The following is a 23437-nucleotide window of genomic DNA, read 5'->3' as shown; positions in this document are numbered from 1 at the left end:
TCATAGCAACCCCTGCCCCATCTGTCCAAAGGTACTTTCCCAATTGGCCACATCTCAGGAGAATTGGATGATTAATTAGTTTTATAGAGAGAACTTTCCATAATAAAATAAGGATCTAAGATTCATTTCCCCTTTAACTTTAATTTATATTGAAGCAAATAAAACAGTTGGCAAGATTCTTTTTGCATATGACTACGTACACATGGAATTTTTTTTTTTACAGATGCTATTATGTGTCTTTGTTACTTAAGGACCTGTTTCTTAATGTAATGTTTGGCTCCTGTGAGAGTCATCTAAAAAGATGAACGTATCTTGCCAACCCAAGATGAACCATAAAACTTAACATACTATGCCATGTGGAAATATTTTGGATAGGATTCATGACAGGCATAGTTTCAATTCCAGATTTAGTCCACGTGGCAGCTTGCTTAGCTATAAGTACACTTTAATGTTGTGTCTCCTAGTTTTTGTAGCATCATGTTGTTCACAACTTAAATAGTTCAGACTAAAGCCTTTGACACTCGTCACACAGAAAGACTACTTAAATATTCAAAAAGGAAGGATGTACATTCTGTTCTTCAGACTCAGAAATGTAAGTTCCTGGAACCATGTGGGCTGATCACATGATTGAAAAGAAAACAACTAAAGTGATAGTATGGTCCTGTTTTCAAACACTTTATCTGCATATCTTCAAAATAATACTAGAAAAGATCAAAAATACAAATCAATTAAGATGTGGGTTACTATTCTCCATTTCCTATACACTTGTAATATCATAGGCACAGTACCAAAATGATCACTATAAGGACACATACTTTTTACACCTCTAAATCTGTTGAATAATATACCTGGAAGCCTCTCTAAAGAATACAGGACATGTGGCAATAATCCCAGCAGATAAAGAACCATCAAAAACACCCCAAGATTTGTTCTTGTTCTCTGTGGTTCTAGCCACTAATCAGATACCATCTTTTTGAATTGTTTCTTGCCACAGTCTTTGATGCCAGAAACAGCTTGCCCTTAGCCCATAGATATGAACTAAGAAAAAGCACCTGACTTGTGAAACAAGATTTGCCTGAGGGATAATTAGGAAGAATGTGTCATTATTACCACACCCACTGAGCATAGAGTAATTGAAGTGCTATACCAGTTGATACAGGTATATATTAACAATTACTAGGGAGAGAGCATATCATGCAATACTTAGAATCATTCATTGGCTTAAGGCACAAAGATGGGAGATGAGTCAGAGAATCAAAGCCCAAGCCAGTGCAGGATAAATAAGAGAAATGATGCAAGAGCAATCTGACTGACTGTAGTAACTCAGTGTTCTGTGCCCTACCTCTTCCATGTTCCTACTACCTTGCACAAGCTTTATCTAATGGATCTTCTCTGTGCCCTATCAAATGAAAAAGCCTATTATCCTCAATTGAGTTGATGTGTAAAGAAACAAAAAGGGATTAGTTCACCCCTAGCGGTTTAGTAGATTAGTAGCAAAACTAGAAGTGGTACATGCTTTTCATGTTCTATGCATTCGCTCCAAAATAGAGTGAAACATAGCTAAATGAAAAGTTATTCTCATAATTGTATTATATTAGTAGTTGTAAATCCACTGGTGGTATTTTCATTTTCATCTGAACATGTGCAATTGCTTGATCTTTCAAATATTCTCAACAAAATCAGTACATTATTTACTCTATCATTACTACAGAATGACTTTGGTCTTAAATTAAATGATGATTGTTTATTTCCTACCAAAATAATCAAGCATGTGGTTTTCTTCTAAATTAATATTTCTGATAGTTCTGAAAATGAATGACTTCTGTATGCCTTTTATTTTTACAACATCTTTATTTAAGCACCATGATTACAAACATGATTATATGTTTGTAGTTGGAATTCAATTATAAAAAACGACACAATACTTCACCAGTGCAACCTTATCACCACTAATCTTCCTCCTCTTCCACCTGTATTAGACACAAGAATTCTATTTTTATCATACACTACCACTATCATGAGAGTTGTTGGCGTAGTTATTTCTCTATCAGCACTCACCTCTTTTTGTGTAAACTGGTCCTTCCAGCCCTCATCTCTATTGTCTCTGGGTATTATTACAATGCGGTCTTTTATTTTTCTTAAATCCCACAGATTAGTAAGACTATCTGTGTCTATCTCTCTCTGATTTATTTCACTCAGAATAATAGTTTTCATGTCCATCCACGTATAGGAAATTTTTTATTACTTCATTTTTACAGACAGCTACATAGTATTCCATTGTGTATATTTACCAGAGCTTCTTTAGACATTCATCTGTTGTTGGACATTTGGGTTATATCCAGATCTGACTATTGTAAATATCACTACAGTGAATATAGATGTGCAAAAGGAAATTTTAGTATTGTATTTTTGTGTTCCTAGGGTACATTTCTAAAAGTTGTATAGTGGGATCATATGGGAGTTCAATTTCCAGTTCTTTGAAGAATCTCCATATGTTTTTTATAAAGGCTAGACTAGGCCACTGTCTTCCATTTCTTCTTTATAACTAGTATATTCTTGTTAGTTTCATACTGATTGACCCATCAAGGGGTGGCAGGGTAGTATTAAAGTCTCTTATTATTAGTGTATTGTTATTAATATCTTGTTTCATAGTTGTCAACAATTGTTTTTAAATATTTACTGGTCCCTCATTTGGTGCATATATGTTTAGGGATATGATTTTTTCCTGTTGTACATATCCCTTATTATTATTAACTGTTTATCTTTGTTCCTTATAACTTTTTGAAGTCTAAATTTGTATCATCTGATATCAATATGACCATTTCAGCTTTTTTAAGGGAGTTGTTTGCTTAGATGATTGTATTCCATCCTTTTATTTTGAGTCTATGGCTGCTCTAACTAACTAGTCAGTTTTGTTTCTTGTAGGTAGCAGAATGTTGGATTCATCCTTTTGACCCATTTTGTCATTCTGTGTCTCTTTTTGCCAAAATGTTTGTTTGTTTGTATTTTTAATAATTTTTATTTTGACCAAAGTGAATTACAAATCTTTCACAGTCATATTTTAGATACATAGTGACATTGAATCAAGGGGCTGTGTCTCTTAACTGTTGCGTTTAGTCCATTGAAGTTGAAAGAGATGGAATTTTGTGTCATCTTTGTGTAGGAGTTTGGTTTGTCTCTAGGTCTGTCTTGTCTTAAAGTAGACCTTTTAATTTGTCTTTTAAGGCTGGTTTTGAGTCTGTAAAGTTTCTGAGCTGTTGTTTGTCCATGAAGCTATGTAATATTCCTTCAAACATGAATATGAATCTGACTATGTGAAGTATTCTAGGCAAAGCATTCATATCATTGAGTTTTGTCACTATATTCACCACTGCCTTTGGGTTTTGAGGGTCTCATGACAGATCTGCTGTAAATCTTAAGGATCATCCATTGAATGTAATTTCTGTTTTTGATTTTGCTGCTTTTAGTATTCTATCCCTATCTGTAGGATTCATTGTTGTGATTAAGATGTGTTTTGGGATTCTTTTTTTTGTGTCTCTTTTAGCTGGTAATTTTCGGGCATACAGGATTTGGTTGCATGCAGTCTTTAGCTCTGGGAGTTTCTTGGCAATGATATCGTTGGCTATTGATTCTTTAAAGGAATTTTCTTTCTGGGTCTCTGGGACTCCAACAATTTTTATGTTGTTTCTGTTGAATACTTCTATTTATTGAAGACTTCTATTGTCATCTGTTCACATTTTTTGAGGAATTTTTCCATTGTTTGATCAATTATTTTAAGGCTTTTTCTGTTTGTTATATGGAGTTGTTATGTATCTCATCTTCCAGCTGACTGATTTTGTCCGCAATTGCTGTTACTCTGCTGGAGAGGCATTTCAGTGAGGTTTTCATTTTACCTACCAAGTTTTTCAGTTTGTTAATTCGGTTTGGAGTTTTCTGATTTTTTTTTTTTTTAGACGCAGGTATTTTGATCATAGTGGCTTACATATTGTTGACAATATTTTAGGTACATATTTACATAAAATCAGGGGGGCTTCCCATTCCCAAATTGTCCTCCCTAACCCTCCGTTTTTGTCCTACCTCCCATTTCCTCTTCCCTCCCCCTCAGGGCGGCTAGAATATATGGTCCCCTCTGTATCTAACCTACTACTTAGTAGTCTTGCATCAGTTTGGTCTTGCTGCCCCCTAAGTGGGGGCAGGGCTAGCTAGTTCAAGTTACGTGGTTTTGCCTGAAAAAGAGAAAGTAAATAAACTGGGGTAAGGGTCTAATACCCCGAAAATGGGTAGAATCCTTCTAGAGGTTCTCATCATCAATTTGGGAAGTGAATGAGAACAAGAAGGTGAAACACTCCACCAGTACCAAAAGAAGTGTCAAATATCCAGTGAGGACTCCAGTTATATCGATAGGCACCACAAAAAACAGATTAAAAATAATAATAAAAAAATAAGAAACAAACAAACAAAAAAAAAAACACGCCGTGGTCTTGAAATAAGAAACATGGCGTAGCACAAAACGAAAGAAGAGAAAGGAAGAGAGAAAAAAAAATAAGAATAATTGGGGACAACAATTTCAATAATCACATCCAAACAGAGAAATCGACCAAAATAGCTAGGTAAATAAACATAATAATAACGATAATAAATGAAGGTAAGATATATATATATATATATATATATATATATATATATATATATAAAATGTCCAAGGTTTTGTGTTTTTTGTATTTTTGTTTTTTTCCCTCCTGCCCTGGCACAGTAAATATTGGGGTTATTCGAAAAGGAATTCACTTGCCCTATGCGATATGGGGTTTCTCCGTCCTTGGAGTATATTGTCATGGGATCAGCTCTTTGCTCAGGATCATTACTCTCCCGGTGGTGTTTTTTTTTTTTTTTGGTGTGTGGAAGACTTCTGCTCTGTCCAGGGTGATACAATCACAGCTCTGTGTTTAGAGGTCTTAGTATCTGTACAGATCCTGAGGTAGGACTTATGGTGAAGTCAGTCTTTGTGAATCTAGAGGTTCTGTTACCTCAGTGCCATTTTAATCCATCTTCTATGGTTGGTGGTCTTGGTCTTTGCACTGAACCTAGGATGGCATCTAGAATAGCGTCTTTCTTTGTGCTTCCAGAATCCCCTTTCCGTTACAATTGTCTCTGCCGGACCTTTGGAACTGGGGATCATGCTAATTGTGCAGGTCTTAGCTCAAGCCCTAGACTAGGGCTTTTTTATTGGTCCCAAGATGTATACAGTCTGGTCGTGGTTCTAGCAGCCAGTCATCTGTAAATCACGATCTTGGCTTTTTGGACCTACCAAAGGGTGCCACGTCTTCTGGTTTTGTCTTGTCGTTAGCTGGTAAGGTAGGCTAAACTGCTCTAAGGTCAAGTTGTTCACATTTTCCTCATTGTCGGGATATCATGGAGTTTTCTGATTTCTATTTTCATATTCTCTTAATTTTGATTTGTGGTTCCTTCAGCTTGATTCATGCTTTCTTTGAGTTTTTTGAACATCCTCTACGTTTATTCTCTAAACTCTTTATCTGAGAAGCTAAATAAATGGTTGGCACTTTTTTGGTCATCGGAGCTGCCATCTTCATTCTGACAAGTATACTATACAGATGGTGACTTTTTGGCTCTTAGAGTGGATAAAAATAGAAGGTTAGGTTGGAAAAGAATGTAGTAAAAAAGAGAGAGGAGAAAGAATTAGGAGCTGAACAAATACATGATACAAGAAAGTGGTGAGAGAAAAGAAAAAAGATGAGGACAAAGGTTAATGATGAAGTGAAAGTGAGAATAGAACATAAACGAAGCTGGAGTGGGAGAGATGAATATAAGGAAGTTTATCCTCTGTTGGGGCTGGAGCAATAACACAGTTGGTAGCACACAACTGATCTGGATTTGATTCCCCATCACCTCAGATGGTCCCTGAGCCAGCCAGGAATGATCCCTGAGCCCAAAGCAAGTAGTAACCTCTGAACACTGAGGTATAGTACAAAAACTTAAAATTAAAAAAAGGAAGGGAGAAAATTTATATTCCCAGATCTCAACACCATGTAGCAGCCTGTGGTCCAAATCCAACATGGTGACATTTTGTGAGTTTTTGTTGTTTTTTTTTAACAAAGTTTGACTGCTGGTTTTTGCTTTCTTGCTCAATGTATGAGTTGAATAATTGGGTTGTAAACAAAATAGCCCAAAGCTTAAACTGTTTAAACACTTAATGAAAAAGTATGCCATCTAATCCAGTTTTCTCAAACTTTAGCACACATCAGAATTTCCTGGAGGGCTTGTTAAAATAAAGGGCTGATTCCACCATAAGAGTTTTTTTTTTTTATTTTAGATCAAGTTTGGGATTTGAGATAATCCCTTTAATAAGTTCCTGGAAAGTGCCGATGGTTTTGGTTCAGTGATAGCCTTATGAAAACTGCTTCTCTATGCTTTGTCACACTAACATTGAGCTGAATAATGACTTGGTGCAGAAAGGAAAGACCAAGTCAATCTTCAAGATAAATATACAATTTTTAACCACGTATTATTTTTACCTTAAAAATAATATATTTTTATAATGTGTTTTATTTTTAAAACAATGAAACATTAGTTTTATTTAGTCAAAAGTGTATCTAATTGGTGTTTTATTTTTCTGAAAATTATATTTTGTAAATATTGGGAATGAGGTATTTCTGATGAATTATTTTCAATCAATTTACTGAGAAACAAATAACATGCAATTCAAAGTATACAGCTTGATATTTGTTATATGTACACACAGAATAGCACTGGAAAGAGAAGTTGCTTAAATGGTAACAGTGACTAAGCTGGGGAATGTAAAGACTTTTTCATTTCTTTAAGGACATCAAAACTTTAATACATGTCAATATTTTATTAATATATCCTGTGACAGTTACAATAATATGTTTATTTATTTACTTTAGAAATTTAATTAATACTTTTATTAACCTGTCCTAGTATTACAACATATATTTTAGTAATATTAAATGAACTTTTAAAAATTTTAGATATTTTATTTACTTATGGCTAAATTTTTTGATTAAATTACCATAAAATACACAAATACAAAGTTTCTCATAATTGAGTTTTAGTCATACAATGTACAGCATCTTTCACCAGTGCATATCTTCCACCACCAATGAGCCCAGTTTCCTTCTTACACTTCCTCCTGCCTGCCTCTAGAGCAGGCATTTTAATTCTCAATCTCTCTCTCTCTCTCTCTCTCTCTCTCTCTTTTAGACACTACATTTGCAATATTGTTAAATAAGAGGTATCATGCATATAAATTTATCTTCTTTGAGCACTCAGTTCTTGTCCTAAGTAATCATTTTTATCTATTATTTCATAGATGTTCATAGATATAGAATATATATTTAAAACACACAATATATAAAATATTTAAAGAGAACATTTACATAGAACATATATATATATTTATATAGAAATATCCATAGATTGTCTGCTTTTACTGTATTCCCCAACTATTTTTGGGAAGCTTCTTACTATGGACTGGTCTTCCAGTCTCTCATCTCTATTATTTCTGGATATTATTCTCTTACTATATTTATTTTATATATTCCACAGATGAGTGACATATATATCTACTTATATAGTGTATTATATGTATATATACACACACACTAAGCCACTCTTTTTCATTTCTTCCTTCAAATTCAGTTTTACTCTGGTTGATCTATCAGAAGGTGAGAGTGGTGTTAAAGTCTCCAACTACTATTGTGTTGCTATTGATGACTAGAATGTGCCTGAGGTGTTTTTATTTGGGTCCCTTTTAGCTGGTAATATTTGGGCTTCTAGGTAGGATATGGATGATGCACTCTTCTGTTAACTTCCCAGCAATGATGTTTCTGACCATTGCTATAGGGAGTAATCCTTTGTGTCATAGTTCTGGTTTGTTGTTGTTGTTTAGTTTTTGGTTTTTGGGTCACACCTGGCAGCGCTCAGGGGTTGCTTCTTTCTCTATGCTCGAAATTCGCTCCTGGCAGGCTTGGGGGACCATATGGGATGCTGGGATTCAAACCACCATCCTTCTGATGCAAGGCAAACGCCTAATCTCCATGCTATCTTTCTGGCTCCAATGACTGTTTTATATCATTTCAGTTATTTGGAGAAAAATTCATGAATTTACAGCAATATTATTGGTTTTAAGATAGGAAATATGTGTCTATTTTAGAATTAATTTAACTTTAATATTATACTTTTAGGCACTATAATGTTTTATTATATCTTAAAATTGACTGGTTTTATAAGAATTTAGATCACAAAGAAAATGATTTGTATATTGCAGAGGTAAATAGACAAATTAATGTAAATAAATATAAGATGAAATCTAAATCACTAAAAAATTTCATCCAGATTTTGATATTCTCTTATTAATTACTTATTTAGTGTGGTACTTGGGAATCAAATCTAGATCTTATGTATGCAAGGCATGTGATATACCATTGATCCATATTAAAATATGTGATCTACTCTTTTAAATTAATGACAATATTTAAGAATGTTCTATTATTTGAAAACATTTTATTGGCTGTATTGTGTTTTATTATATGTTTTTCTTAAACATTCTAGCAAATAATCATTTAATTTCTTTTAATAAATGCCAGAAAGAAAAATTCACAGGGAAAATGGTATTTTTATCCAAACAAATAGGAAACCCCATCTGTTATAACCCATAACATAATTTGATAAAACAGAGTTATTATGCTTTTAAAAAGTTTTGGTTAAACTTTATAGCAATTTGTTATTTTAATTTCAGGTTACCTTGCACCTCGAAATCTTCCTAGCACTGGCTTTTTCCCGTTCATGCAAACCCTACTCTGTGATACGGACTCTAAATGCAAAGATACACCCTATGTGCCACAAGATTTGCTTCGAAGGAGAAGAATTGATGATAAGCTATTTAAAGACAGGTATGTTTCAGAGTTTTTTTATTGTTTTAATTTTTAAATTGTTTATGAGAAATCAGATCTTATTTCCCTGAGATATATTTAGGATAGTATCCTAAATTGAATATAGTTTTATTTTCTATAACTACAACTGTAATTACTTAGAATGAATGTGATACAGATAGTAATGAAAGTATTTGTGTAAAATTAAGCATAACTTATTTTGAATAAATACCAAAACATTACTTGAAGCTAGGTGGAGAAGACAATCTTTCTTTCTTTCTTTCTCTTGGAGATTTTACCACTCCAAATGATCCCTGATATATATTGCCCTAATGGTTAATCTCAAGATTCAGATGTATAGCATTATCAACAGTAGTATCATGCTTAAGTTCATATAATTCTTGAAAAAGATGCCCAGCTAGCAGGAAAATATCATGGATATAATGGTCTCACAGCTGATCACACTGGGGCCCTTCTGGGTGCCCCTAAAACCCAATAATGTTGCTATATGAGCTCATAATATAATGATACTCAAATTTGTAGACCATGTGGCCACATAAGCAACCATATGACACCTCATAATTTTAATTATGGTTTTGAGTGGAAATACACAAAATATTAAATAATTTACTTTTACCTGACAATGGGTAGGCTTTAAGAAATTGGGAAACTGGGGCCGGCACTAGAGGTAAAGTGTCTGCCTTGCAAGCGCTAGCCAAGGTAGGACCACGGTTCGATCCCCTGGCATTCCATATGGTCCCCCCAAGCGAGGGGCAATTTCTGAGCACTTAGCCAGGAGTAACTCCTAAGCATCAAATAGGCGTGGTCCGAAAAACCGAAAAAAAAAAAAAGAAAAAAATTGGGAAACTGATAACCAGGATGTAGAAATGTAACCTTGGTATTGGAATATTCAATGCCAGAAATAACTATATTATGACAACTTTGTAAACCAGTGTTTACATTAAATATATTTATATTATTTGTTTATAGATAACAGATACAATCTCATTTTTTATTTGGACTGTACTAAAAAAATCCCAGGAATCCATTTATCTATAGAACAAAACATTATTTTACTCTAGGACAACTGTGAGGTCATTCTGGTAAAGATGATTTTTAGTATCTCTCAAGAAAAGGATTTTACTTGTCAGATTAATCTGATTTAAACTTTTAATTTAAATTCTTTGGCACATTGTACATTTTTTTACTTCATGGTTATAATTTTGGTCACCAAATAATTCAGATAATACTTGAAGATAAAGCAAATTCAAGTTATTTACTAAATAATATAAATATACACACAATTGTCATAGGAAGCAACTTGGAATGCACACAATAATATTAATTTTGTTGCTTTAATAATCTTTAATAAATTAGGCCTAAAGTCAGAAACATTCTAGTATTCTTCACTTATTCAACAACCAATGTCTGAGACATGCTGGGCAACACAGATAGAGAGTAAGAATTTTCTACTCCTTTATTACTTGCATTCTAGAAGAACAAAAAGAAGCAAAAAAGAATAAATAAACAATAAGCCTAATTAATAATTATAAGTGTGCTATAATGGAAAGTAAAGAAAATTAAGCAGTAGATGTTTAAACATTGAACTTTATAGGGTGGGAGAGATGTCTATTGAAAAATTTTATTGAGGTAGATACCACCAAAGACAAGGAGAAAAGAGCATGTGAAAGTTATAAGAGAATATCACATGCAGAGAAATGGCAAGTCATCTCAGGGTACAGAAAACCTGACAATTTAGAGAAACAGAATTAGTTTGTCTAGAACATAGTGAGGGCTGACGAAAGTGGTAGGGGACATATTGGAATGACAATAGAAATATAATCAGAATTCACACAATTCCCAGTTAGTGTGTTTTTATATGGGAACTGAATTGGTATGGTCTCTGCCTAGGTACTAACAAGGAAGAGAAAATATCGAACCAACAGTGAAAATGTAGCTCATATCAATAAAGAAAATAAGAAAGATGGTGAATTAGAAACACTATATTTTGGCCAAAGGATAACACAATGGAGAGGGTGTTTGCCTTGCACATGGCTGACTGAGTTCGATACTCAACATCCTATATGTTTCCAAGCCTGCCAGAAGTGATTTCTGAAGGCAGAGTCAGGAGTAATCTCTGCATGTGGGCCAAACGAAAGAAAAAGAAAGAAAGAAGGAAGGAAGGAAGGAAGAAGGAAGGAAGAAGGAAGGGAAGGAAGGAAGAAGGAAGGAAGGAAGGAAGGAAGGAAGGAAGGAAGGAAGGAAGGAAGGAAGGAAGGAAGGAAGGAAGGAAAAAAAAGAAAATAAAAAAGAAAGAGGGGCCAAAGCAGTAGTGTGGTTGTAGGGAACTTGACGTGCTTGACTGAGAATGGATCTAGGTTTGATCTCTAGAGTCCCATATGGACCCCTAAGCCAGGAGCAATTTTTGAGTGCATAGCGAGGAGTAACCCCTGATCATCATTGGGTGTGGTCCAAAAACCAAAAAAAAAAAAAAAAGGAATTAAAGATGAAAGAAGAAAGAAATTCTTCATATTTACTATAGAATCAAATGTTTTTATTTATTGGTGTAATCAAGTAAATCTTTACAAAAAGTGTACTTGAGATAGATATTTCAAATATTAGAGATTGTCTATTATTCACAAATTAGATAAGAATTATCTGAGGCTTTATTATTATTGCCTTTTCTTTTTCTATGAAGAACTAAGTAACAATAAAGGAAATAATTAATAATATATAAGAAGTTATAAATATATATCTACTCCCACAAAAAATGAGAAATTGAACTGGTTTTAGGGTTAAAGTTCTAGTTTTAATCATGTTTGATTTGCCTCTTGACATATGACCATGTCCTCTTTTCTCAGTTTTATTCTAACCCTCAAGTAATTTGTCTAGCTCAAGCTGTATATTTGTTTATATTCAGTATTTTCTCTAAACTACCAAGTAATTAGAGCCTAATTTGGAAAATTATGTTCAATAATAAAAATGCATTAATAATATTTCCCAACGTGCTATTAACTTTTATGCTTTATATAGCTGTGCAATGGAAATGGGGCCTTGGTTACTGAATACAATTTCACTGAATTGCTTCCTTGGATAAAAGAAAATTTGCCAGCACAGCCTTCTTAAAAACAAAAGTTTCTTTTTTGCTTTGTAATTGAAGAGACAGCACCATCTTTGTTCTTATCAAAAGGGAATCACCATGTTTCTTGTAAGCAATGTTCTTCTGAAAGACAGGATAACTTTCTCTCAGTATTTGCTGACCAGTTCTCATATTTATTTTAATCTTTATTTTTTGCATTGACAGTCATAGTCTATTATTAAATTCATACTTCTCTGGGCATTAACTTTATGTCACCAAAATGACATATCTCAAAAACTCTAATGTTATAGTCAGCACCAACTCTACAAGCAATCTGAGAAAAATAACTTCCATTTTGTGTTATTTTGATCATTCGTATAATGGAGGATTCGACATCGCAGGTCTTACCATTGTAGACTTCTTTGCTGCACTACTTCTGAGAATGCATCAGAACAATGGGAGCCACTGGCTGTGGCATTGTTCACCCAATTGATAAATGGCAAAGATCATCTCCTAGAGCACTGAAGGTCATTATTTGGAGTAATGATCAGCATTCTTGTAGTACATGTAATAGAGTTACCTTTATAGATGGAGGCTCTCTCTATTTTCCTCTCTCTCTCTCCCTCTCTCTCTCTCTCCCTCTCTCTCTCTCTCTCTCTCTCTCTCTCTCTCACACACACACACACACTGTCATTCTATATAACCTCTCTTTCTTTAAACAGCCACCCAAATACCCACCCATTTCATGCTGCTACTCATCCAAGATCTTCGGGAGTCAATTTTATATCTCTTCACTTGTTAAATGGCTTCCACAGAATTCAAATAGAACTGTAAGATTTAATTCACAGATTATTTTAAAGAGCCATAGCTTTTGTTACTATTAAAATATGTATAAATTAGAAATAGATTCAAATATATTTGGGGAATGAAAGCAGAATAATTATGTGTCATTATTTGACTATAGAGATAAGATAGAATTTATATGTATATATGTAGAATTATAGGTTTCATGTTGCATTAACTTGAGAGAAATATCTATTTGTATAAATCTAAAAAATATTAACATTTAATCATCAACCTAAATGGAAGGCTATAACTCATATGTAAGCAAAATTCTCCACTCATTGAGTCTAATGTATTGAATGTGAGCCAATTGAACTCTGCAAATCACTTTAGAGATACATAAATAAAGCTCATTCCAATACTTATATAAACATATATTCTAGTGGTAAAGAGAAACAGAGACAAGTAAATGAATAATAGTTGTAGTTTTGCTGTGTCCAGAACTTAAGACAAATATAAATAGTAATAGAACCATTATGCAATAATAAGGTAATGATTACCTTATTGGGAGAAACATTTAATATAAGTCACAGAGAATGAATCCAGAACTGATGAAAGAGAGAAATAGATGTAGATACTTCCATAGTTTAAAATTGTAGCTTTGCTACTGATTGAAATGTAAAAATTACAAATTTTCTTCAAATGTTGCCAAATTATTTTGCCTATGCCAGGACAAAGTAGACCTGTATATGTCATCAATAAGATATAGTGATGCTATATTTTCCTGGCTAGTCCCCATATTTCTCAAATCTCTGCCCACTATTTTAATATTTTAATATTTTAGAAATTTAATATTAATAATAAAATGTATTATCTCGGATAATATATATCTCAGAACATATATATGTCAAGCTCTCCCCCCAAGAATATAAAATGTTCAAAAATAAAGACAACATATTAATGTATTTCTAAATGTCATAACTGATGAAGATTGCTATTAGTAAATTGATGTTTAATAGAGAATTATATTTTGAATATGTGTAATTAAGGATTATGTCTAAAACATTGATGATCTGAGAAAATAAAGGGAAATATGAAATACACAAAGAAAAGCTAGTTTTCCTATGAATAGTTTCCACTTGAGGATAGCCAGCAAAGATGAATACATCAAAAGACATTTAAGTATTCTGATGACATTATTGCATTTTATTGAGTTGAATAATAGTTTAAAGTCAATAATGAATGCTTGCTGGAGCTGGTATCAGGACTGGTTCTATAGAACATCTGATATCTTTGGGGTATTATGCAGTCTCATAAAATTATAATTCTGGGAGAAAAGAAATAGAAAACATAATTTAGAGGAAAATATTGTATCAGAATTTGCCATATGTGTTTTGCCTGGTAGGAATTCAGACAGGATGTACCATGGCATCATGGGTGCCACCTACTCAGGTAATCTTTCCCATTCACAGGAAATGCAAAGACCTCCCACTATGATATGACATTTCTCAAATAGAGCTGTGGTAGACATGTCTGAAAAGATAAAACCTACTCTGCACCTACTTCCCCAGTATGCTAAATTTAACATCTAAAATCCAAAATGTTTCCTTTATTGAAGGTTTTATTCCAAAATAGAGTCACAAAATGTCACTGAGCAGAATCTGCTTCAGCATTTTAGAGGAGAGGTTCTTGGCTATCCCAATAGTTACTGAATATGTGGTTCTAAAAAAAAGAAAAGAAAAGAAAAGAAAAGAAAAGAAAAGAAAAGAAAAGAAAAGAAAAGAAAAGAAAAAGGAAGTGGTGATGTGAAACCACATTGAGATCTGATTTGGGCTTTTTTTTTTTGGGGGGGGGCACACTCTGTGAGCTCAGAGGTTACTCCTGGCTATGCGCCCGGAAATTGCTCCTGGCTCTGGAAACCATATGAATTTCCGGGGGATGAAACCAAGCTCCTTCCTAGATCAGCCGCGTGTAAGGCAAATGCCCCACCGCTGTGTTAATATTCTGGTACCCTGATTCAGGCTTTTATGTTCCAAAGGACTGAATTTTTTGGACTCAGATAAATATACTGAATGGATGCAGATTTTTCAGGATGTTATCATAATTTTCCAAAATATGGTATAAAACAGACTTTCTGTTCATGATATACTTCAGTGTCTGAGTTCTGTAGGGAGGGAGTAGAAATGTAAATGAGTCATTATGGAATAAGCCCACCTATCTATCTATCTATCTATCTATCTATCTATCTATCTATCTATCTATCTATCTATCTATCTATAAATCTATCTACCCAATTTAACTATCTATCATAGGTCAGGGTTTCTCAAAAATCTCAATATCAATAAAAATTTTGAGAATTTCTCTCCTCCGGTGTGATAACCAAATAGGCCTCTAAACATTTTCATATGTCTTTGGGGTTGGGAAAACATTGCCAAACTTTGGGAACAGTAAATTTTTCTTTGATAAATGATATCCTATTAGAAAGCAAAAAAAAAAAAAAAAGAGGTGACATGAAGCATGAACTGAGGCTGTAATTTGCATGATCTCGTTTGATAAGATACTTAGATAATGGATTTGGATTTAGCAACCTGTCTCCTATTTCCATCATTCTCTGTGAGCATTTTTCCTTAGCTCTTTCTATTATTATTTTAGAATTCCAGAACATTTTATTTGTTATATCAATTCAATTTCCTAGTGAAAGTTCATTAAATATTGGTGAGTTAATAAATAATAATTATAGTAGACATAGTATAAGATTATACTTTTGTGTCTGAGGTGCCATCTTCCAGTATTTACTCACTCTCTCGGGGATTTTTGCAGAACCAAGTAAGCAATAGAAGATGGAAGGTCAGGCTATTTTTTAATTTTTTAAATTTTATTTTATTGAAAAATCATAATCTACAGAGTCCTTTATAGTTGAATTTTAGATATATAGTGATATTTTTACAAGTATTTTTATTGATATGGTTTATCTTGTTAGTATATGGTACTACCATTGAGCTATGCATCCTACCATCTGCCAAGAAAGGCATGTAGATTTCACAAAACAATTTTATCATTTATGAATGGGGAAAATCAATCTTTGATACAGATTAGTACCACAACCCTACACTCCTCTGATACAAGTAAAAATAAATATATATAATATATATAAATACTAAATTGGAAAATAGATTACTTTAGCTACTTAATATGTTCAAATTTTGATCTGTGACTGAAAGAGGGAACAATACATTCATTTGCAATCTTAAAGTTTCTAATATTCAATATAATTATTTCTGGAGTATTGATGCAATTAATGCAATTCCTGAGATACATTTTGGTAGAAGCAGAGCTGGAATTCTAAAAATATTTTCTAACTCAAAATATCTTTCTTCCATACCTGAGACATGCAGTCTAATTTTATTTAATAACCCTTTAGATTTGTGCTCTAGAGCCAGGATATGCATTTGAAATATAGTGACAGAGTACCTTAAAGATGTTACAATGTAAGGGGATGTATAAGTATAAATTAACTCTGTTAAAAAGAATGCTTATATTGTAAGATTTATTTATTTATTTATTTATTTATTTTGAGGCAAGAGGCACACCAGGCAATGTTCAGGGTTTTCTCCAGCTCTGTGCTCATGCTTTGTCCTGTGGGCTCATGGGATCATAGGGGTTACTAGAGAATGAATCTGAGTTGGCAGCATGCAAGGCAAGTGCCCTATCTACTGTGCTGTCATGTCACTTTGACTCCTTAAATTGTATTAAATTATTATATTTTTGTTGTTTTGTTTGTTTGGGGGCCAGACCTGGTGATGATTAGGGGTTACTCCTGGCTATGCGCTCAGAAATTGCTCCTGGAAATTTCATAACCTGGTTTGATTCCCAGCATCCCAAATGGTCCACTGAGCTTACCAGGAGTGATCCTGAGTGTTCCCAAAACAAAACAAACCAGAAGAAAATCCCGCCTTTTTCATAGAAATTTGGGAAACAAATTACTTTGTTTTACTTCATATTTCTTCATTTTTCTATAAAATTAAGAAGTAAAAAAAAAATAAAGGATGAGAGTCAAGGGCCAAATGATCTCAGGTGCATTGGTGAAAGAGAAAGGACAGAACTAAATATCCAAGCCAAAGTCAACAACAATAGAATCAAGAGACTCAATCTAAACTTAAACTAACAATCTAAACTTAGAATGGGCCTGTTATATTGGCAGGCCAGGGGGCAAAGGGTGGTGATATAGGATGTCCTCTAGAAACACTGATGGAGGGAGGTCGACACTGGTGGTAGGAATGGCCCTGATTCACTATATATATGGAATCCAACTATGAAAAACTTTGTAACTCACAATGTTTTCAATAAAATAAATTGAAGGGAAAAAAAACAGAAGAAAGTATCATTAACTTAGTAAACCTGACTACCTTCCTGTCCTTGTTTAGTAATCTCAGAAGGAGTTAATTAATTAATTAATTTATGAAATTAATTTAGTTGGTGGTAGAGAAGAGGGAAAAAGGTATATTTTAAGTGAGAGTTTAATTTCTTTTTAAATACTCATGTTACATAAAACTAAGAAGGAAACTGTCACTTGATGTGAAGACAAGGTCCTATTTCTCTTGTAGGAATGGTTTTAATATTGAACAGATTCAGATTTGTTGAGTCACTGGATTTTTGGGAAGGAGACGAGTGTGTCATTCTTTAGTGTTCAAGGAATATTTGAAGGAATGGTAGTAGCATACTTATTTTAGAGTGGAAAATTAAGATAGGCATCCTCCATGGAATCAAAATAGGTTTTGTTTCTCTAAGTTTACACTTAGTTTTCAGTCACCTCTTCTCTTTTCCCCCTTTCTTCTCACTTCTAGTTATTATCTTGTCTATGAATTTACTTGTTTCCTTTTTGTTCATTTTGATCTGTGTCATTTTCAGTTTGGTTTTGTTGCTATACTCCATCTTCTGAAGTTTTTATTAAAGTAGATTTTCCCTTTATTTTCAATGTATTATGATTCAACATTCTTTCTGGTAGTAATGCAGACTAAACTAAAAAAAAAAAAAAAAAAAAAAAGTCAAGTAAAATAAAAGTAAATCTGACTTTCCCAAACTTTTAAAAACTTGTATTTGGGAGAAAAGAAAAGGTTCAGGTCAGTTCTTATTTTTATCTGAACAGCTTTCCCATCCAAATAGTCAGCATAAGAAGTACAAAAAGATTTAGGGGAATACAGTCATGGTCATGAATAATTCATATACACATTAAGAATGCAGAGCTTTTGGAGCAACCAGTACATTTATAGAGAATATTGGAAAAACACTAGGGAATGAAAACAAATATCACCTCTTCTTATCATTTTTATTAAAAGGACACACTAGAAAAAATAACAGTTTTTCCAATTATAAATCACAAAGTACTTGGGACCAGGATTGTTTTTAAAAGGAAAATTATGAATCATAGTAGTAAGGCAGACTTCTTACTTGCTTCTGCTCTATTATTTTCATGTGTTCTTTATTCCGAAACTTAAGTAAACTTTGTCATAAACAGCTATACCAAACAAACCAATCTTTAGGAATTCTGAGAAAATTCGGGATCTGAATAGTCCCTATCTTTTGGTTTCATTTGACTTTAAAATGTCCACATTTATTCTCAATATTCTATTATATGTATCAAGTTTTTAAGATAATATGATACTCCATTTTCATATTAAACAACTAAATAGAAAGTGAACACTTTGAAAGGGAATTACTAAATTAAAGGAAAGCCCAATAATATTTTTTTCAAAAAATACTGTGAACATGTTGTGCAAGAATGCCTGACACTACAATACTGTTTTCCAGTATTGAAACCTTTAGTACTGCTGGTAAGTTTATATCACTATTAAATAATTATATCCTGTTTGAATGCTTCTTGATCACCTTTCCTTGGTAGATTATACTTTCAATGAATATTTGCTCTTTTATTTCAGTATTCTTCCTTAATAATCTTCAAAACCTATCATGACAATTTGTATTATTTACCCTGGAAAAACCATCTTTAATTTTTAAGTGTTGATGAATCATCAAACCTTTGTTTCAGTCTTTACATCATCTTTGAATTTTCATCTATTTGGTATATAATATCATTTTAAAAGAAAAAAGTAATATACATATATTTAATATTTAGCTCTCATTATTTCAATATTTTTTCTTTTTATTGGCTACAGTAAAAACACATATTTTGAATCTTCTTTATGGTATTTTCTCTAAATAAAAATGTAATTCCTAGGAAACTTTGTAGATTCCTTGATGTATGTATGGTTAGGTACATATACTAAAAAGTTGATAAAATATTCTGAAATTCCTTAGAGGGTTCTAGAACCTGTCATTTACTATTGTTCTGTAACTAATTGAAATTAATGCAGGTGATGTTAGAGAGTTTTTGCTTTTTCTTCTCTAGTGTAATTCTGAGAAAGTCATCCAACCTGGAAAAGGACAGCAATTTATCACCCTGGAGCACAGAATCTCCAGTAAGGAGGCATGCCTCACCTGGTAAGTTATTATCCTCTGTCTGGGTGAGAATAAGAATTTTGAAACAGCTAGTAAAGGTTTAAACTTTAAAAGTTACACTTTCAACCTTTCAAACAAAGATGGAATGCCTAGAATTTCCCTAAGAAGTCTAACATGCTCCCCATGGTTGCCTGAGTGTGACAGTGCAGTTACGTAAAGATTCTGAGAGTAATTGGAAATTAAGTTTTTGCAGAAATACTTTCAAGGAACAGAAGCCTAGGTGATACTAGAGCCAGATTGAGAACAACAACTTTCCCAGAATCTACTAAATGTGCTTTAGTTGTACACAAATAAATGATATTGGAAGTATTAGAGTGCTTCATGTCACAGAGCTTTGACATTTCCAGAATTTGCCTTTTATAAAAGAGGTCTAGGACATGCAACAAGTCACTAGGAGGACAACTGTCAAGACAAGACTCATCCAGCTCCTTCCCACTCAATACTATCATATGTATTCAGAATAATTTTGCAACTGTTCATAATTAAATTACTGCCCTTTTACCCATGTTCAGTATCAGAATGAGCTACCTGAGTCTTATGACCAAAAGATTCTGATACATATGATAGATTACTTGTTAGAAGCCGTGAGTTAAGAATGAACTCTGAAATCAGCAGTATTCATTTACATGCTTTTCATGAATATTTATTGAGTGTTTGATATCAGAAAGCACAATTCTAATTACTGGATATATTGAATAAAAACCCACAGAGATTACTTAGTATTGGAACGTGATTTAGTGCTCAGCAAAGACACCAAAAAATTACATTTAAGAATGCTATGGAATATTTAAAACTCCCTGATATATTAAAGATTATTCCAATACAAGTTGATGAACCAAATAAAAATAATATGAATGAATATATCATGGATACAGTGGCTGGAGAAGGAATGTTTTTTGAGAGTAATCTGCGGATGTTTGGATAAATAGGTTATTAAAGTAAAGGAGAAATAAGATCATAGTGTTGTGCTCCAGTAAGCTTTGCTTTTCTCAGTAGCCACAGATTATGTTTCTCACTGTGGTCAGTCATCTCACAAATGTATTACTTTGGTCTGGAGAAATCTGTTGGTAAATTCTTCAGCTCCAAGGTCACTGTAACACAAACTGTATCCTTTTAATGTTAGGTTACTATGCCTTCGATTATTAGTATTATTTCCCGTGAGAATATAAATTATATCTGTCCTAAATTGATCAAACTTAACATACTGATTTAATAACATCCATGCTATAGATGTGTTTACACTCCTTTAGCTAATGTTCTTCCCTGAACACTCTGCCACATTATAAATAGTACCAGATGAGACCACTTGGGGAATAACTTAATTAGGAGTATACTGTAGTCCAGACTAATTGCTTCATCCCACTTACTTGATGTGAAATATCATTCAGAAACCACTTTGGGAGGAGAGGATTTATGATCTTAAGCAGATTTCAGCATCCCAGTTGAATAATTAAAATAAAACTATTATCACCAGATGTGCTCTGGCAGATCCTTTGAACAGATGTTGGATGTGATAGAACTGTGAAGCCAATAGAAGTACCTTAGATTCCCTAGGTCTGCACAGAAATGATTCGATTTATTAAGCAATACTATTGATGATGAAGTATAATGACATATACTGGAAGGAAAGAGACCAGAAAAAAAACAATAATAGACCAAAATTTTACATAAAGTCATAATTTTATGTACAACAAAAAATGATGAAACTCACCATTTCCCTGTATGAAATTTTCACGAAAGATGCATAATTGAACACTCTGGCTATGGAAGATTTGAAGTAGAATTTATGGATTTTTAATGTGAACCTGTAAATTTGTATGTATATTTTGAGAATCTTAATCTGTTCCTGTTTATTTTTTAGCCACAGCCACAGTAATTCCCAGTTCAAGTTTTGATTCACAAAGTACTACAACAGATACTTTCAATGGTACTCAGCTGATTGTTCGACTTCTTGGTTTGGAAAAGGTACTTTCACACAGTTTTGTAGTACACTGAAAAATTGTTCTTGAATAAAGAAAGGTCTTTTGCAATAGTAGAAAGATATCTTGAATAGGGTAAGATTCAGGACACCTTTTTTATTTAGAGTAATATCCAATAATATTTTTGGTTTGAAAAATATTTCCTAGATTTCAGGATACTAAGCATAATTGCTGTCAGATATGTAAAATTAGTTCAGCTGTTCTACTGATAACTTGTAATCCCTACTTTCCCTTATTGCATTATAACCAGTAGAGCCATAAATTTAAATATTTGATTTATCTCTACAGGCATTCAAGTCTGCTTTATGGGTGCTTTTCAGAAATCAAGGAGAAATTATTTTCAGTATTTTACAATTGAAAAAGTGATTCTCTTTTCTGCCCTTCTCAGACTTCTCTTTAATTCATAAACATTTAAAATATTATATCATGTATTTTTTGTTTTGTTTTTGTTTTGTTTTGGGGCCACACCCAATGACGCTCAGGGGTTAATCCTGGCTCTGCGCTCAGAAATCGCTCCTGGATTGGGGGACCATGTGGGACACTGGGGAATCAAACCACTGTCGTTCTAGGTCAACAATGTGCAAGGCAAATGCCTTACTGCTGTGCCGCCGCTTCGGCCCCATATCATGTATTTTTTAGCTAAATATGGGAATATTTCTTTGATATTTATTATTAAATTCTAGTAACCACAACCATATATTTCTCTTGATTGGACATCCTAATTTATGTCTGTATAATTAACTGGCACATCTTAATACACTAATTATGTAAATAAACCAGAGGACAACACAAAAATATATTCCAAGAAAAGGCACAATGTCAATCAATAACAATTCTGGCAGGAAAACAAGAACCTACTGTTCAGTTTAGTTTAGACTTCCAAAGTCTACACTGTATAATGTGTGAGATACTTGAAATACTCTATTTGGTTTTAAATGTCCCCCAAATATCCACTTAAATTCAAAATCCTCTCCAAATCAAACTAAAGTATGAATGAGGAAAGGTTATTCAGTACCACTCTATATTTTCCATATTAATTCCTAGGAGCAATCACATATTGTATCAGCTAAATTCTTAATATTTAAGATAGCAGTACATGTATAAAAATATCACTATATTTTATTGAAACTCTTGTACTTGTTCATATGAACTGAAATTTTAGAATCCCATGAAGCCAGGCAAAATAATTCATCCTGTGGAGAGGCCTTAAATAAATGTTCTATTTATAGATTCATATTTATAGAGTAGTTCAAGTAGGGAAGGGATATAAAAATTAGGATGGTGTATTAAAGTCTATGTCAGCAAGCTTTCTGATTCTTTACTGCTTTCTGAAACTCTTTCAAGAATTAGTAGAGAAATCATTTTGAGGCAAGTTTATTTGTAATATTAGGAAAGATATATGTATGATTGACTAGAATATCTGATGCTATTGAAATGAAAAGAAATTGTTTCCTTTCTTATTTCATTATTCATGGAAGCAGAGACACTGCAAGGCAGAGTGTAGATTTTGTGAAGGTAATTCATGAGAAAGATGAAGTCAGCCATTCCTTCCTCAAAGCACTACAAGAATAAAATTTTAGGATGTATATGTTAAATATCGTAGCAAAAATAATTAGCGCTATGAATATCTAAGCACAATAATAATAAATGTGAATGATACTCTAGCTTAAATTAGCACTTTGTCTATTACTAATTTGTCCAGTAAAATACATGTAGAAAGTTTTTAAATACCATTATGGAAATGCTATCCATTTATTGTTTTGTTAATTATATACTTTTATGTATTTTCACACAAGTGTTTTCTTTTCTTCATATACCTAATTCTTTTTTTTTTGGGGGGGGGCACACCCGGCATTGCTCAGGGGTTACTCCTGGCTGTCTGCTCAGAAATAGCTCCTGGCAGGCACCGGGGACCATATGGGACACTGGGATTCGAACCAACCACCTTTGGTCCTGGATAGGCTGCTTGCAAGGCAAACGCCACTGTGCTATCTCTCCGGGCCCATATACCTAATTCTTAAATGAAAGAAAAACTTTGCCAATAAATCACAATCCATTCCCATGTGCTTGTCCATTTCCCTAAAATAATATGTTGGTCTTGACCCTCAAGTGTTCTTTGTCTTTGGATGTCTTCCACCAAGAAGTAACCCCCAAAATGAAAACATCTATTCTCT

The 23437-nt window shown here is 33.2% G+C and overlaps 1 protein-coding gene across 1 annotated transcript in view; it reads left to right on the top strand.

Annotated features, from left to right (window-relative positions):
* The window catches only part of ABCA12 (ATP binding cassette subfamily A member 12), a 216814-nt gene that overhangs the window by 65838 nt on the left and 127539 nt on the right, over positions 1-23437 (top strand). Inside the window, 3 exon segments of the mRNA XM_049768435.1 lie at positions 8774-8927; positions 19175-19266; positions 21152-21249. Coding sequence (XP_049624392.1) covers positions 8774-8927; positions 19175-19266; positions 21152-21249 — 344 coding nt within the window.

The sequence above is a fragment of the Suncus etruscus genome, chromosome 1 (genome assembly GCF_024139225.1).
Source record: "Suncus etruscus isolate mSunEtr1 chromosome 1, mSunEtr1.pri.cur, whole genome shotgun sequence".
In the NCBI taxonomy this organism is placed as follows: domain Eukaryota; kingdom Metazoa; phylum Chordata; class Mammalia; order Eulipotyphla; family Soricidae; genus Suncus; species Suncus etruscus.
The sequence above is the reverse complement of the archived record's forward strand: the minus strand, read 5'-3'. Positions and strand labels throughout refer to the sequence as shown.